The following is a 16,310-nucleotide window of genomic DNA, read 5'->3' as shown; positions in this document are numbered from 1 at the left end:
TTATTATGCTATCGGTAATTCTCATCAGCTAGTTCCACTTCAGTGGTCCCCTGTGAAACGTACGTCTCTCTGAACTTGTAACACTGTTTTATTAGGTCCATCCCTGTCACCATTTGACTTGTTGTCGAGTGCAGCGCCATTGTTTACCAAAGACCCCACTTCTCGTAAAGGCTTAATTCCACTCTTGCAATATTTTGGAACATGACCCCACCACTTAATACCATGCCATCATTTCTTTGACTCCTTTTTTTTTGTGAACTTTTCATTCATCTCCTGTTCTGGAGACTGTCCGTTCCCCAGTCCAGCCTGCTTGCTGCTGCTCCTCCTCAAGCTCCAAGATTGGGATTGCCTGAGTGCACTGATTTGTACCAGCTTGTTCTATCCAAGAAAACTGATGTATCCCTATCTCAACTGTTTTGACTTCCATTCTACAGTCGGGTTTCTGCTGACATCCTGTGCCACTTTAACATATTCATCTATCAGACAATCGCCATTTCACAAACGTACAGAGTGCTGGTTGGTTTATTGTGCAGCAGCTCCTTAGTACTGACAGTTGGCTTATGTAGTGAGATGTGGTGTGGTGAAAAACACAGGAGGCAGATGCTTCAGAGGCGAAGGAAATTCTGATTTTATTAAAACAAGCCCAATTGAAAGAATGTACAATAACTGAAAAAAATGAATATTTCAGTATTACGGATCAAGTGAAGTAAGACTTATGACAGCTAACTGGCACCCCATTTAACCCCCTCAGCCCTGACTTAGTACTGTGGGTTTAAAATTAGAGCTTTTAATTACTGGGTGATGGGAAAAGGAGGAGAAAGAGAAAACACTAATCCTACAGTCCTATCCTGCATCCCTTCCCCAGGGGTGCCCTGCACCATTGGTTCCGAAGCCCACCCTTCCTACCCTATCGGAGTTGGGACAGAGGGTCTCTGACCTTATGCTGACCCCTGAAGTGGCTTCTGTTGCCCTGGACGGTGGTGGATGTTGCTGGTGCTGCTTCAGTCGTTTCTCTGCTCTCTGGTCGCCTCTCGTTGAAACGCAGAGGTTCATGGATGAGAAGATTGTTTACTCTCTTTTCCCGAATCTGTGATGCATGGTCTGTGATTCACTGTGACTGGCTGTGGCTGATTCTCTTGACTCTGTGAATTGAAGCTCCCCAGCTATGCTGAATGTTGGTTCCCCTCATCTCCCATCAAATCTGGATTCGATTACTGAGGTGCTGTTCCTCTTCTTGGGGCTGAACGAGCCTCCTGATTATTAGAGGAGATATGAATGCTTCTCTGATTTAAAGTTAATGGGTTTCCAATAGTTATGAATGTTCAGTATTTGTCTTGGATAGATGTAGGATAAAGTTTTACTGGTAGTGTGAAGACCTTCAAATTCGAGGCAGATAGGTTTTCATGTCGTACAATGGTGTGGAATGTTGAGAATCTCTGTCCGAGCAAACTGATCAAAACTTGAATGGCTTTGTAATTTTGAAGGCTCCAGAATGTCTGTTGCTTGTTCTGCAGGCTGGTGTTCATTGCCTTTAGCTGAGGCATTTGTGGGCGTCTTCCTTTAACTTTAGCTAAACTCTTGTGCCAGACAGCTGGCTCTCAGCTTGCATATTGCCTAGTCTGTCTCAGCCAGAGAGCTCAATGAATCTTAGTTCAAATGTGAATTCCATGAACTCCTTCCCAAGTTCAAAGGGTTTTAGTCCAGGGTGTATGATGGGGATTTTTTGCCCCATTTTACACCAAAGGGCAGCCTTTACACCTACCCACTATGACGTCCTTGAAACATCTCCACTACTTCCTTAATTGAAAACCTCAATAAGTCTCATCCATCACCACACTCCAGTAGTGGCTGAAGTTTCCTTACTGAAGACAATCTTTACTTCAAATTAAGTGCTATTTCAGGACCTTGTGTGGTTCCTAACTTTGCATTGAATATTTTGTTCTTCTGGTCGTGTTCCCATTTTTGCACTTAGGTTAATTGTATGTGTATCCCATCTTGCTCTTGCCCAAAGTGGAAAAAAGTAATTATTTTTGATCCAGTTTTAATGTCTTAGCTCATGATTCGATTAGATTAAGATTAGATTCCCTACAGTTTTATTCCCAATGTTTTAGAGATCACTAAACAAAAAAAAACCCAAAAAATGGATGCTGGAAATCAGAAATAGAAATTGCTGGAAAACTCAGCAAGTCTGGGAGCAGAATGTTGTGATCAGAAAAGTTTCAGAAAAGATTTACAAGGATGTTGCCAGGGTTAGAGGATTGAAACTATAGGGAGTTGCTGGAGAGACTGAATAAGCTGCGGCTGTTTTGCCCGGAACATTGGAGGCTGAGAGGTGACCGTATAGAGTTTATAAAATCATGAGGGACATGGCTAGGATAAATAGACAAGGTCTTTTCCCTGGGGTGGGCGAGTCCAGAATGAGAGGGTATAGGTTGAGGGTGAGAGGGGAAAGGTTTAAAAGGGACCTAAAGGGCAACGTTTTCATGCAGAGGGTAGTGAGTGTGTGGAATGAGCTGCCAGAGAAAGTGATAGAGGCTGGTATAATTGCACCATTTAAAAGGCATCTGGATGAGTATATGAATAGGAAGGGTTTAGAGGGATATGGGTCAAGTGCTGGCAAATTGGACTAGATTAAATTAGGTTATCTGGGCATGGACGAATTGGACCATAGGGTCTGTTTCTGTACTATACACCTTTGTGACTCTATAATTGACTATCAGTCATCATGAACTGGCATATTCTCTGTTGCAACGCCATTTCTAGTGAGCTTACTAGCCAACCAATCAGCAGTCTCCTTGAGAATTGTCCTGATGATGCAGGATGAAAAGCTTTGACAAAACTTCTTTTTTAAACAATATTTAATTTCTGTACTACTAAATGACTAGTCGTTATTATATTATAGGACATTTGCACTGCATGTAGGTTGAATTCGGTCTTTCCTATATTAGAACAATAACTGTAGTTCAGAGCTGCTGAATTGGCTAGAAAGTTCTTTGGTCGTTATGAAGCAAACTTTATAAATGCAGGTCTTTTATGTGTAGCTTACAGTATGAACAGACTAAACAAATTGGGTTACTGCCTTTTGGAACACTACCATGCAGTCTACAAGTGTGACCTGAGCTTCCAGCTATTTCTGTCATTTTAATTTTTTGCTTCACCTATACCCTGGCCCCCATTGTCTCTTAGACTTCTAATGAAGATCAATATAGTCTCATCTGACCTTTTCATTTGGGCATTTTATATCCAGACATTACTCTGTTGAAACCGTTTCAGGACATAGTCGCTGCACACTCCGCCCCCAACATTTCTCAGATGATAACTGTTGGTAATTGTGCAATTTCCATTTATGCTGCCTCTCTGCATATCTTTGTCACTTTGCTTGTTTTCTCCCCTCTTATTCATCCCCTGTACCTTTTCCCTGTTTTATTAAAACCTGTTTTACCTATCTAATGTTTTTTCCCCCAGCTCTGACAAACTATTATTTACCTAAAATGTTAATTCTCTCTCTCTCCACAGATGCTGCCTGCTGTAATTGCCAGCATTTTTTCTGTTTTCATTTCAAAATACCTAATTGGCCGTGATATGTCCTGATGTTGTGAATAGTGCAATAACAATGCCAGTCCTTTCCTTCTCATGTTGTATGTATTTTTATGTTCAGATATGGCTTTGTCTCATTTCACAATGATGTGGATATACAGAAGATTATTTCTGAAGTAAGTGGATTTTGTTCCTTTAAAAATAACCATAATATTAACAATTAACTGTGGTTTAAAAAGCCGAAGACTTGTTGATTTCTTTTGGAAAATTACTATAACATTGAAATGCTTGTTGTTTGGTTTAATATTTTCCAATGCCATCCTCATCAAGATATACTTCCATACAATCTTCAAATAATTTTACTTTGAACTTGCTTCCTCTGCGGACTCAGACTTGAGATTAGAGGCCAAAAATGGTAGCAAGAAAATTTTAATTTGATCAATTTGTCATTTTTTATATAAAAGGAAATTATATCCAAATTCTGGTGGGAGTTTCCCACAATGCCCTTTGATGTATTTATGAGGGAATGTATAAGCTCATCTCAATTTTTTTTCAGAAGGAACTGGCCTTTCTATCAGATAGAAATTAATTTAGGAAGAGGAATTCAGCTTCATATGTAATCTAAAACCAGGATGACTCAGATTTCTTCCTTTTTAGAAAGGATTTTGATACCTTAAGGGACTGTTCATTATGACACTGCTAGCCACCTGAAAATGCTGTCCATTTTATCCCATTTCCTGTTTTTATTTTCATATAGCCCTGCAAAATATTCTCCCAAGTATTTATCACATTGTCTTTTACAAAAGACAATGTTTGAGTCTGTTTTCATCACTCTTTCAGAGCTAATGCTCCACACCTAATTTTTTTTTCTCTAGAAAAAGAGTCTCTAGTTTTTGTTTGCTAATTATCTTAAGCTTGGATCCTTTGATTACTGATCCTCGTGTTCTGGAAATGTATTTTGAAAACCCTTCTAAACCACTTCATAAATTTGAACATGCCTGTCAATTCTCTCCTCAAAGGACTGCTCTTGCAAAAATGACCTCAATTACGTGGTTTCTATATTTTAAAAATAAATTTCCTCTGCACCTTTGCCAAGGCTTTGGCATCCATCATAAAGTATGGTGGCCAGAATGGGCACACTACTCCAACTGGGACCTCATTGTGTTTTTTACAAAAATTAAGCATAACTTCAAAATTTTCATTTTGAGGACAGCATAAGCCAAGATGCATGGGGAAATCTACTTCATTGTACTGACCTTTTACTTTGAGTTTGTTTAGTTGCAGGTAACTCTCTCAAGACAGTTTAGTTACTTAAATGAGGTATAGCTCCAGTTGCTGTTTGGAAACCTACTGTGCTGTTTGGAAGTGAGTTCCAGGATTTTGACCAACTTAAGGCATGGCGCTGCAGTTTCAAGTTAGGATGGTTTGTGGCTTGCACAAGAATTAGTCTAGAATTTTACAGCATGGAGAGAAAGTCTTAGGCCCATTCGAGTCCACATCAGGCATTAAACACCTATCGACTCAAGTCCCATTTGCTGACACTTGGTCAGTAGCACACAACTTGCATGTTGTACTGGGTCCCATCTCTGCCATCCTTTCAGCAGAGAGTTCCAGATACCTGCTGCCCTCCAAGTTAAAAAAATCTCTTCCTTTTAAATCTTCTCCTGCCTTTTGTCATAAATCTATGGTCTCTGGTTATTGATCCCTCCACTTAGTTTTTTCCAATATACCCAAGTTATGCCCTTCATAATTTGGAACCCTCTCTGTCTTGTCTCCCTATAAGAAAAAAATCAATTAGGCAAAAGTGAGGACTGCAGATGCTGGAAACCAGAGTTTAGATCAGAGTGGTGCTGGAAAAGCACAGCAGGTCAGGCAGCATCTGAGGAGCAGGAAAATCGACGTTTCACATCGATTTTCCTGCTTCTCAGATGCTGCCTGACCTGCTGTGCTTTTCCAGCACCACTCTGATCCCAACTGCCTATAAGAAAAACCAATCCCAGCCATTTTATCTACTTTCGTAACTAATGTTTCAGTCCAAGCAACATTCTGGTGAATCTCCTCTGCAATATTTCCATTATTTCTGTAATGTGACAAGCAGTGGCACAGTGGTTAGAACTGCTGCCTCTCAGCGCCAGAGACCAGAGTTCAATTCCCGCCTCAGGCAACAGTCTGTGTGGAGCTTGCACATTCTCCCTGTGTCTGCGTGGGTTTCCTTCCAGTGCTCCGGTTTCCTCCCACAGTCCAAAAATGTGTAGGTTAGGTGAATTGGCTATACTAAATTGCCCGTAGTGTTAGGTGAAGTGGTTGCTCTTCGGAGGGTCGGTGTGGACTTGGGCTGAAGGGCCTGTTTCCACACTAAGTGATCTACAAGTGGACTGCGCAGTATTCCATCTGTGTGACCTAACTAGCATCTTTAGTATTCATGTGTCTGTGGAATTGTTCTTCGAATTAGCAGAGATTGTGGGTTTGGATTGTACTGTTGAAGTACCCTTACTGAGTTGCTGCAGTGCATTGTTTAGATGGTGCACACTACCATTTAAGGGTATACGTATTTAAAGGTGGTGGATGGGTTGCCAATCAAGCTTTATCTTGGATGGTGTCAGTTTTCTTTATTGTTAGAGCTGGATTCCTCTTGGAAGGTCAAGAGTTTTCCTTCACAGTCCTGACTGGTATCTTTTTATAAATGGTGTCAGGAGGCAAGTCTCTCTCTGCAGAATTCCTCACCTGTGATCTGCTCTTGTAGATACTCCATTTTTACAGTTGGTTCAGTTCAATTTATAATCAGTGATAATGCCCAGGATACTTATAAGGGCTTCATTACTGGTGATGCCATTGACCATTGAGGTGCATTAGTTTGACTGTCTTGTTGGAGCTGGTCATTGCCTAGCACATCCTAACCTGGATGTTGGAATACACACAAGCTGCTTAGTACTCAATTAGTCATGAACAGTGTTAAACATTGTGTAATCATCAGCAAACAGCTCCACTTCTGACATTATGTTGAAGGAAAAGTCATTGAACTAACTGAAGGTGATTGGGCCGAGGGTGTGACCCCAAGGAATTCCTACTGTGATCATGGAACTGCGATGAGCCATCAGTGTACTTCATCAAAAGCAAATACAGCTTTCCTTAAATATGGTGATCATAACTGCCCAATGGTCTATGTGTGGCCTTAACAAAGCACTATGTATTTGTAGCAAGATATTTGTTCCTATACTCCAATCCCCATGAAATGACGTTATCATGACATTGTTCCTGATTGATTGCTGCATCAGGCTGCTAACATTTTGTGTTCCTTATGAGGCCACACTTGAGTTTCTTTAACTATCTGTATCTAAAATGCCGCAACTTTTTGAAAACCGATCTGCTTTTGTAATCTCCCTATCAAATTGCATAAGCTCTCACTTTGAAACGTTTGTTTGTCTTTTTATTGCCTTGCTCACTTAACCTGCCTACACACCTGTGTACCTCACTATGCCCTTTTTGACTGGTTTACATTTCTACTTAGCTATTTATTGTCAGCAACGTTAGACAGAGATGGGGAGCAGTGTACCAAAGGTATTCATACATTGTGTACAATTGAGGCCCCCGCACTGACTCTTACTAGACTTCCCTTTTGCATGGGAATTGGACTACAGGAATAAATAAATTTGGATACAAATGTATAGCCCTTTTAGTGAGACTATGCTTGGATCTCAGTGCACAGTCTAACAACTTCATAATGCCCCAGTTATGCTGGTCTTTGCCCTCAGTTCATTAACCAATCTTTTATCCATGCTAATTTGTTTCCTGTAGTTCCATGAGCCCTTACTTTGCCAATAATATTTTTCTGTGACAGCTTATTGAATGTCTTTTGGAATTCCAGGTATCCCAAGGATGAATAACTAGGGAAACTGATAAAAAGGAGTAAATATTAATTTTTCAACCCTGAAAGCGATGAAGGTTCATAACACAATTTTTTACGCCTATGTTCAGTTAACCTTGTGTAACTATGATGCTTTACACTTCCGGTCACACCATACATAATGCAATTCTGCTGCTGCAGCTAAGGCATGCTAACATGCTCTTGTTTGATGTTTTTTAAGTTAAGATGTGGAGGTGCCGGTATCGGACGGGTTTGGACAAGGTTGTATGATTTTTGACCTTTGAAGTTAGAATCTCAAGGTCTTGAGAGAGACTGCTCCATTCGAACTTGTGCAGGGATGAATTCTATCATTTGCAGTGGAGGCAGTGTGTTTCCTTTCTTCACGATCTAGCTTGTGGGCCAGCTTCAGTTTATTGCTCTCCAGTAGAGAAATATCAGTTTGAAGATTTAGCAATGCACTCTAAGACTACAATACACCTGTAATGCTTGCAATAAGGTCAGCCAGCTGGACGTCATCAAATGAGTTCACTAATTGGAGTTGTTAATCTAGTCCAATCAGGGAGCCATCGCTAACTCTCAAAAAGAATGCGTGTCAGAGATACTAACACTCTAGTAAATGACTCTGAAAGAGGCAGAATTAAATTCATCGATTGTTCATATTTAAAGAAAAGTGAGACTTTGTGACAAGATACCAGCCTCTGGCAGTTATTTCAGTGGCGACAGGAGTAAAGCATGATCCTGAAGAAACACTCTTGCAGCAGTCAGAATTCAGGTACGCATTTCTTATATCATTTTGTTTAAGAAGCTTGACTCATTAAATTTGCTTCCAAGGACTGGACACAGTATGTGGAAAGAATGCATTATCTTTTCTGTGCAAGCAATGCTTTGGCAGGTGAAAAGTGAGTAATTCTCCTAACAGCCTGTGGTGTGACAGCTTTTTTTTTCAGGAGACTAATGTTCCCTATGGCACCAGATACTAAAACATTTCAACAATTGATGGACCTAGTTAAGGAATATTATGACCCTAAGTTACCTCTAATTCTGAGACGCTACCACTTTTATTCAGTAATTTGAGATCCAGGGTAATCCATAGAGATTTTTGACGAGATTAAGATGATTGGCAGAAGCCTGTGACATTGGTTTAACCCTTGAATGAGATGTTTAAGACAAGACAAGGCAAGACTGACTGATATGTGGAATTAATGATGTAACTATGGAGTAAAAAAAAATCCTACTAGCTTGAAGCTTAACTGGACTTCAACAGGCACTAGATCTAGCTTTAGCAATGGAAAATGCAGCAAGTGAAGCATATGGGTTGCAGGGGACCATTGTCAGTCTGAGCTTGGGGATCACCACTTGAGTGCAGACAATTGCTTAACCTCACTCAGGACATACTCTGATCAGAAGGACTGTAGGTCAGCCCATAACAATACCCCAAAAGGTTAAAATTTTCTTTAAGATGTGGGCCGGTAAGCCATTGTTGTGTTGCCAATATTATGGACTCAACAGCACAAGAGTCCTATACATCTAAATTGAGTAAAATAACTCTGGCTGGTATTCAGGGCAGTTCATATCCTGGTGAATTCACCTGCATCTGATTTGGAACAGTTAAGTTACTTAGCAACATCAAAATCGGAACCAATCAAGATAAGCATTCAGTTAAATAATCATGCATTTCACATGGAAGTCGACGCCGTCTGTATCAGTGGTCACGGAACCAGTGTTTAATAACACTGACTTTAGATGCCAGCATTTAACTTTGCACAAGGCCTTGACCAGGCTGAGGACCTGTACCGGAATCTTTACAGAATAAAAATGTAACTTCAGTTCCGATCTCTTCTGAAAAGCATCTGGTCAGTTATCAGTCCTGAGACTGATAGGGCAAAACTTGTTTGAGAGAGATTCACCTCAACTGGAAGAATGCTTCTCAATTAGAAAATGAATGGGTTGATTTATTGTCACATGTACCTAGGTATTGTTTTGTTTGTAGTACAGGCAGATCATGCCGTAGAAAGATCGTAGGATGATAGAACAGAGCAAGGAATACAAAGTTACACAAAATTGTGCAAAAAGCAGGATCAGCATGAGATTTGAGAGATCCATTCAGAAGTCAAATATCGAAAGAAGCTGTTGTTGAACCTGTTGGTTTGTGTGTTTCAGCTTTTGTATTTTCTGCGTGATGAACGAGGTTGCCAAAAACTATAACTAGGGTGGGACGGGTCTTTGATTACTTTGGCTGCCTTTTTGAGGTGACGAGAAGTGTACATGAAGTCAATGGGTGGAAGGTTGGCTTGTGTGATGGACTGGGCTGTGTCACAATTCCAGTTTCTTATAGTCCTGGGCAGAGTACTTGCTATACCAAGCCGTGATGCATCCAGATTGAATGCTTTCTATGGTGCATCTGAAGAAGTTGGAGTATCCTTATGGACATGCTGAATTTCCTTGGCCTCCAGAGGAGGAAGAGTCATCATTGTGCCACCTTGACCGTTGCATCAACGTGGTTGGTCCAGGACAGATCTGTAATCGTCGCACCTAGGAAATTGAGGCTCTTAACTGTCTTCATCTCCGCTCTATTCATATAAATAGGGATGTGCTCTCCTTGTTTCCTAAAGTCTATGATCAGCTCTTTCAGTTTTGCTGATATTGAGGGAAAGATTTGTTTTTTATATCATGCCACCGAGCACACTCTCTCTTTGCTGGATTCTGTCTCATTGTTTGAGATCTGATCGACAATGGTGGTGTTATCAGCAAACTTGTAAATGGAGTTTGGACGAAATTTGGCCACGCGGCTGCAAGTGTACAGGGAGTATAATGGGCTGAGCACACAGTCTAACATGATGTTAGTGTTGAGCATTGTCGTGGAGATGGTGTTGCTTATTCTCACTGGGATCTGGGGTCAGGATCCAGTTGCAGTGGTTGGAATAGAGACCTAGGTCTCGGAGTCTGGAGATTAATTTGGTTGGAATTATAGTTTTGAAGGCGGAGCTGCAGTCAATAAGTACGAGCCTGATGTAGGTATCCTTGTATTCCAGATATTCTAGGGATGAGTGTAGGGCCAAGAAGATGGCGTCTGCGTTGGACCTGTTGCAATGGTAAATGAATTGCAAGGGATCAAGCCAGGTTGGGAGGCTAGAGTTGACATGAGCCATGACTAACCTCGCAAAACACTTTATAATTATGGAGGTCCGAACCATTAGGCAGTAGTTATTGAGGCACATTGCATGTGTTTTCTTTGGTACCAGGATGATGGTCTTGAAGCAAATGGGGACTTCACATTGTAGCAAGGAGAGATTAAAGATGTCAGCGAATACTCCAGCCAGCTGGTGTACACAGCCAGGCACTCCACCTGGGCCAATGCTTTCAGTGAGTTCACTCTTGAAGGCTGATCTGACGACTGCAGTAGTGACTGAGGGAGTAGATGCATCGGAGGCTGGTGGTGCAGGTGACACCATTTTGCTGGTCTTTTGTTCGAACAGAGTGTAAAATACGTTGAGCATATCAGGGAGGGCTATATTTTTGAACTGACTCATTGTGTTCCAGAATTAATATGACTGGTGCTGACTGTTCTACAAATTGGACTGTTTTACTCATTCGTTCATTTCCAGGTGCTCTGACTTCTGCCCGTAAGGCTGAGTGAAGTCCTAATTAAATACCCAGAAGTCTTCCAGGAAGATCTGATGAAGGGCTTTTGCCCGAAATGTTGATTTTACTGCTGCTCGGATGCTGCCTGAACTGCTGTGCTCTTCCAGCACCACTAATCCAGGAAGATCAAAGGTCTATCAGAGGAGTAAGGCTACCTTGTGTTTTGACAAGGAAGCTGTTCCACAATTCTGCAAGGCCCACTCAGTGCTGTTTGCCTTAAGGGCAAAAATAGAGGCAGAAATCAGAAGGCTGAGAAGTGAAAGAATAATCACAGCAGCCCAATTTGTGGAATGGGCAGCACCGGGCATATTGATTTTGAAGCCTGATGGGTCGGTTCGCCTTTGTGTGGATTTTAAACAAACAGTAAATCGCTTTTTGCAGTAAATACCTAATCCCTCACATAGCGGATTTGTGTACCAAAGATGGCAGGGGATGCAGTCCTTCATGAAGTTGGATGCCATTTAGCGAGAATTCCCAGAAGAATGCTGCAAGTAATATACATAAGGGCCTGTATTTGTATGAGACTGCCATTTGAGGTATCATCAGCCTGTCAGTTTTTTAGTAGATGATGGAAATGTTTTACAAGGTCTACCTCAGGTTGTCTTTTACCTATATAATGTCCTAATAGCAACGAACACTAATAATGAACACCTTGATATCATCCTAAGGTGTTTTCTGAAAGCAGGCGTATGCCTGAGAAGGGAATAATGTGTTCTAGACCTCACAAGTGACCTACTTAGGACAGTGTTGATAAGGCAGGGTTATGGCATTTGAAGATAAAGTTAAGGCAGTGTAAAGGTGCCCTGGCTCCCATGTCTGTCCAGGAGTTTAGGTTATTTCTTGGGCTGGTAAATTATTCTGGAAAGTCATACATGATCTTGGCATCCATCCTGGCATCTTTGTATCAACTCTCAAAAATGGGTCAGCCTTGGAAATGGCAGCATATACAAGCCTGAGCATTCCAGGAAGTAAAGAAACAGCTAGCATCCTCAAGTGTTTGCAAGCCATGATCCCAAGAAAAATCTAGTATTGACATAGGATGCCTCCCTGTACAGCAACAAAGTTGTATTAACTCTGAGGTGGTCCAATGGAGGGGAACACCCTATACTTTGTATCCAAGACTTCGGCTAATGCAGCGCGTAAATATGCCTAGCTAGTCAAAGGAGGATTGGGAGTCATATTTGGAGTCAAGAAATGTCATCAACTCCTTTTAATATATGAAAATTTGTGATAATCATGGACCACAAACACCTGCTAGGTGTGCTTGAAGAGGACAAGACAGTGCAATCCAAAGCTTTGTGCCATGTTCAATGTGGACTGTACTCAGTGCTTCTAACTATGAGTTAGAACATCATCCTCTGGGAGGCTGAGTAATGAATATGGATGCATTGAACTGCCTCCTATTCGCAGTTACACCACTGGTGGTATCCCCAGTGGAAGAGCCTGTAATGATATTAAATATTTTGGACATATTGTCAGCTTTGACTGGCAGCATCTGACTTTGGACACACAGATCCAGTCCTTTCAAAACTGAAACAACTGATATTGATGGGGTAAAGCAAAGGACTGTCACAACTATAATTAAAACCTTCTTGGAACTGGAGAGACAAGCTAACAGTAGAGGATGGCATATTGTTATGGGGAGCAAGAAGGATTGTTCTGAGTAAATGTTGCCGTCAAATACTGGCTGAACTCCTTCAGGGCCATTCAGAAGTTTCCAGACTGAAGATGTCATTGGCGGATAGGATCAAGGAAAACCCTAAAGCTTTCTTTAGGTATGTCAGGAATAAAAGAATGGCCCTGATCTTCCCACTACTATCTTTGATTGATGTAAGTTGTGGAGTCAGAGGAGATAGGGGAAGTGCTAAATGAATCTTGTTTTTGTCAGTATTCACACTAAAAAAAAAAGACTGTGATCAAGGAGAAGACTGAGATCCACGGTACCTACACTAAACTGGATTGAGGTTCAGAAGGAGGAGGTGTTAGCAATTCTGGAAAGTGTGAAAATAGATAAGTCCCCTGGGCCGGATGGGATTTATCCTAGGATTCTCAGGGAAGCCAGGGAGGAAATTGTTGAGCCTTTGGCTTTGATCTTTGTCGTCATTGTCTACAGGAATAGTGCCAGAAGACTGGAGGATAGCAAATGTTGGCCCCCTGTTTTAGAAGGGGAGTAGAGACAACCCTGGTAATTATAGACCTGTGAGCCTTACTGCGGTAGTGGGTAAAATCTTGGAAAGGGTTATAAGAGAGGAGATTTAGATCCTCTATAAAGGAATAATTTGATTATGCATAGTCAACACTGTTTTGTGAAGGGTAGGTTGTGCCCCTCAAACATTTGAGTTCTTTGAGAAGGTGTCCAAACAGGTGGATGAGGGTAAAGCAGTTGATGTGGCATATGTGGATTTCAATAAGGCATTTGATACGGCTCCCCATGGTAGGCCATTGCACAAAATATGGACGCATGGAATTGAGGGAAATTTAGCCGTTTGGATCAGAAATTAGCGAGCTAAACAAAGACAGAGTGGTGGTTAATGGGAAATGTTCATCCTGGAGCTCAGTTACCAGTGGTGTGCTGCTAGGATCTTTTTTGGGGCCATTGCTGTTTGTCATTTTTATAAATGACCCTGGATGAGGGTGTCGAAGAATGGGTTAGTAATTTCCAGACAGTGCTAAATGATGCTGTAGATTACAGAGAGACATAGCTAAGCTGCAGAGCTGGGCTGAGAGTTGGCAAGTGGAGTTTAATGTGGGAAAGTGTGAGGTGATTAACTTTGGAATGAGCAACAGGAATGCAGAATACTAGGCTAATGGTAAGATTCTTAGTAGTGTCAATGAGTAGACAGAGCTTGGTGTCTCTATGTACATAAATCCTTGAAAGTTTCCACCCAGGTTGATAGGGTTGTTAGGAATGCATATGGTGTGTTAACTTTTATTCATAGAGGGATTGAGTTTCAGAACCATGAGGTCATGTAGCTGTGCAAAGTTCTGTTGCAGCCGCACTTGGAGTAATTGCTTTCAGTACTGGTTAGCGCATTATAGGATGGATGTGGAGGTTTTGGCAAGGGTTCAGAGGAGATTTACTAGCGTGTTTCCTGATAGGGAAGGCCTTCTGAGGAAAAGCTGAGGGACTGGAGGCTGTTTTCGTTAGAGCGAAGAAGGTTGAGAGATGACTTAATTGAGACATACAATCAGAGGGTTAGATAGGGTGGACAGTGAGGGCCTTTTTCCTCAGATGGTGGTGGCTTGAATAAGGGGGCATAGCTTTAAATTGGGGGTCATAGATATAGGACAGATGTCAGAGGTAGCTTCTTCACTCCGACTAGTAGGTGCGTGGAACACACTGCCTGAAACAGTAGTAGACTCGCCAACTTTAAGGGCATTTAAATGGTCTTTGGATAGTCATGTGTAACACAGAGGACAAAGTTTTGGCATGGAATCACAGAAATGACCCCACAAGGCTAAGATACATGGTTGGCATGAGGTCTAGACCAGTGACATATAAAATTTGGGTAAACGTGACGGTCCTGAACAAGATATGAACCATATGAAAGCTGTGAATTCGCAGACTGTGGGAGTAAAATGTGTCCTGCCCCTCTGAACCTTCAGAAAGGCTGCTGGAACATGTGAGTACATCCACTCAGTGTTGTCAAGTTCTCTGAATCCAAAATGGGCATGATGAAGTAGCCTTGGTCACCAGAAAAGGAGAATGAAATTCTACAGAGGCAGGCTCCTTTTTGTTATATGCCACCCATATCAGGCGCTGAGTTGGAGGAAACTGACCTGGTACTAAAACTCCCCAGGAGGCTCTGCAAAAAAATACATGTCCTCTGTCTATGAACTTGGAGGGATATAGTGATTGTAACCAGGTCAGCTAGCTGGGCCTCAGACAATGAGTTCACTGATTGGATCTGTTAATCTGGTCCATTCAGTGGACTCCTGGATGACATAAAAAGGTGAGTATCAAAGATACAGACACTCTGGTACCTTACTCTGAAGCAGTACTAAGTCAAAAACTGTTTACACTAAATGAAAAAGAGACTTGGTGACAGGATACTGACCTCTGGAGTTATGTCAATGCCTTCTGGTTAAGATGAACAGAGTAAATGGCACTCACTTAATTGTCACAATTAAATTTCACTGACTTGGTCATTTTGTGCATACATATAGAGTCATAGAGAGGCCTTCCTTTTATGAAACACTGCTGACTTTACCCTATTTTATCTTATACAAAGAAAATTACAGCACAGGAACAGACCCTTTGGCCCTCCAAGCCTGTGCTAATTCAGATCCTCTGTCTAAACCTGTCGCTTCTTTTCTTAGGATCTGTAACCCTCTGCTTGACTTAGAAAGCAACAACACCCCAAGATTTTGTGGATTACCCAAAGTACACAAAGCAGACATACCGCTCGGACTCATTACAGCACTCCCTGGAACTCCATTGCATAAACTGGCAAAATAACTTCAACAGAAACTGCAGCATCTTTATCATTGGATCCAAGCATTCCATACAATCATTATAGGACTTCCTAGACAAGATCTAGAACATAAATGTAGACAAGGATGAAGCATTGGTCTCATTTGATGTAACTGCACTGATTACTTCAATTGACAAACTCTAGCCAGGGAGACAATAGCTAATCTCCTGGATAAGCAGAACAGACAACATGATGGGAAACCGATCAACTAGGAATGCATACTCCGATTATAAGTGTGCTTGATGGCACACTTCACATTCAACAACCAAATATATGAACAGATCAGTGGCACATCTGTGGGCTCACCCATCTCTGGGCTTATAGCAAGAACTGATATCTTTGCAACTTCATCCGCAAATGCCTAGCAGACAGACAACGTGATGAGGATGTACCATGACCTAACTCACTAGCCACGCTACCTTACATAAAAACATCTCTGAACTGACCGTCAAACTTCTCCGACCACTGTGATTCATGACAGCTCATCAACTGACAACCATGCTCCAACTGAACAGGACCAAAGACCCAATACTCACCATGTGTAAGACATATGCAAAAACTGCACACAACACTATATGGAGCAAACAGTTCACTAGCAATCTGCATCCATGAACAACAACCAGTCACTAAATGCCACAGTCAGCTCTCAGTCTTAGCCACACGTACATATGATGGGCTGCAAATTTGACTGGGACAACACGATGACCATAGCACGAGCCAAACCGAGATCAGTCAGATAATTTCATGGCACTTATCAATGGACTCCATCAGCAAGCACCTGGACCCAGTAT

General features: G+C 41.6%; 1 protein-coding gene across 1 annotated transcript in view; it reads left to right on the top strand.

Annotated features, from left to right (window-relative positions):
* dazl (deleted in azoospermia-like) overlaps positions 1-16,310 on the top strand; it is a 114,742-nt gene that overhangs the window by 33,785 nt on the left and 64,647 nt on the right. The window contains exon 4 of the mRNA XM_087987766.1: positions 3,659-3,713. Within this exon, the coding sequence (XP_087843892.1) occupies positions 3,659-3,713 (55 nt within the window). The remainder of the gene's footprint in view (positions 1-3,658; positions 3,714-16,310) is intronic.

Source organism: Chiloscyllium plagiosum, unplaced genomic scaffold, assembly GCF_037043375.1.
Source record: "Chiloscyllium plagiosum isolate Xiang-an unplaced genomic scaffold, Cpla_swu_hap1 HiC_scaffold_5, whole genome shotgun sequence".
NCBI lineage: Eukaryota > Metazoa > Chordata > Chondrichthyes > Orectolobiformes > Hemiscylliidae > Chiloscyllium > Chiloscyllium plagiosum.
Note: the sequence above shows the minus strand (reverse complement) of the source record. Positions and strands in the feature narration are given on the sequence as shown.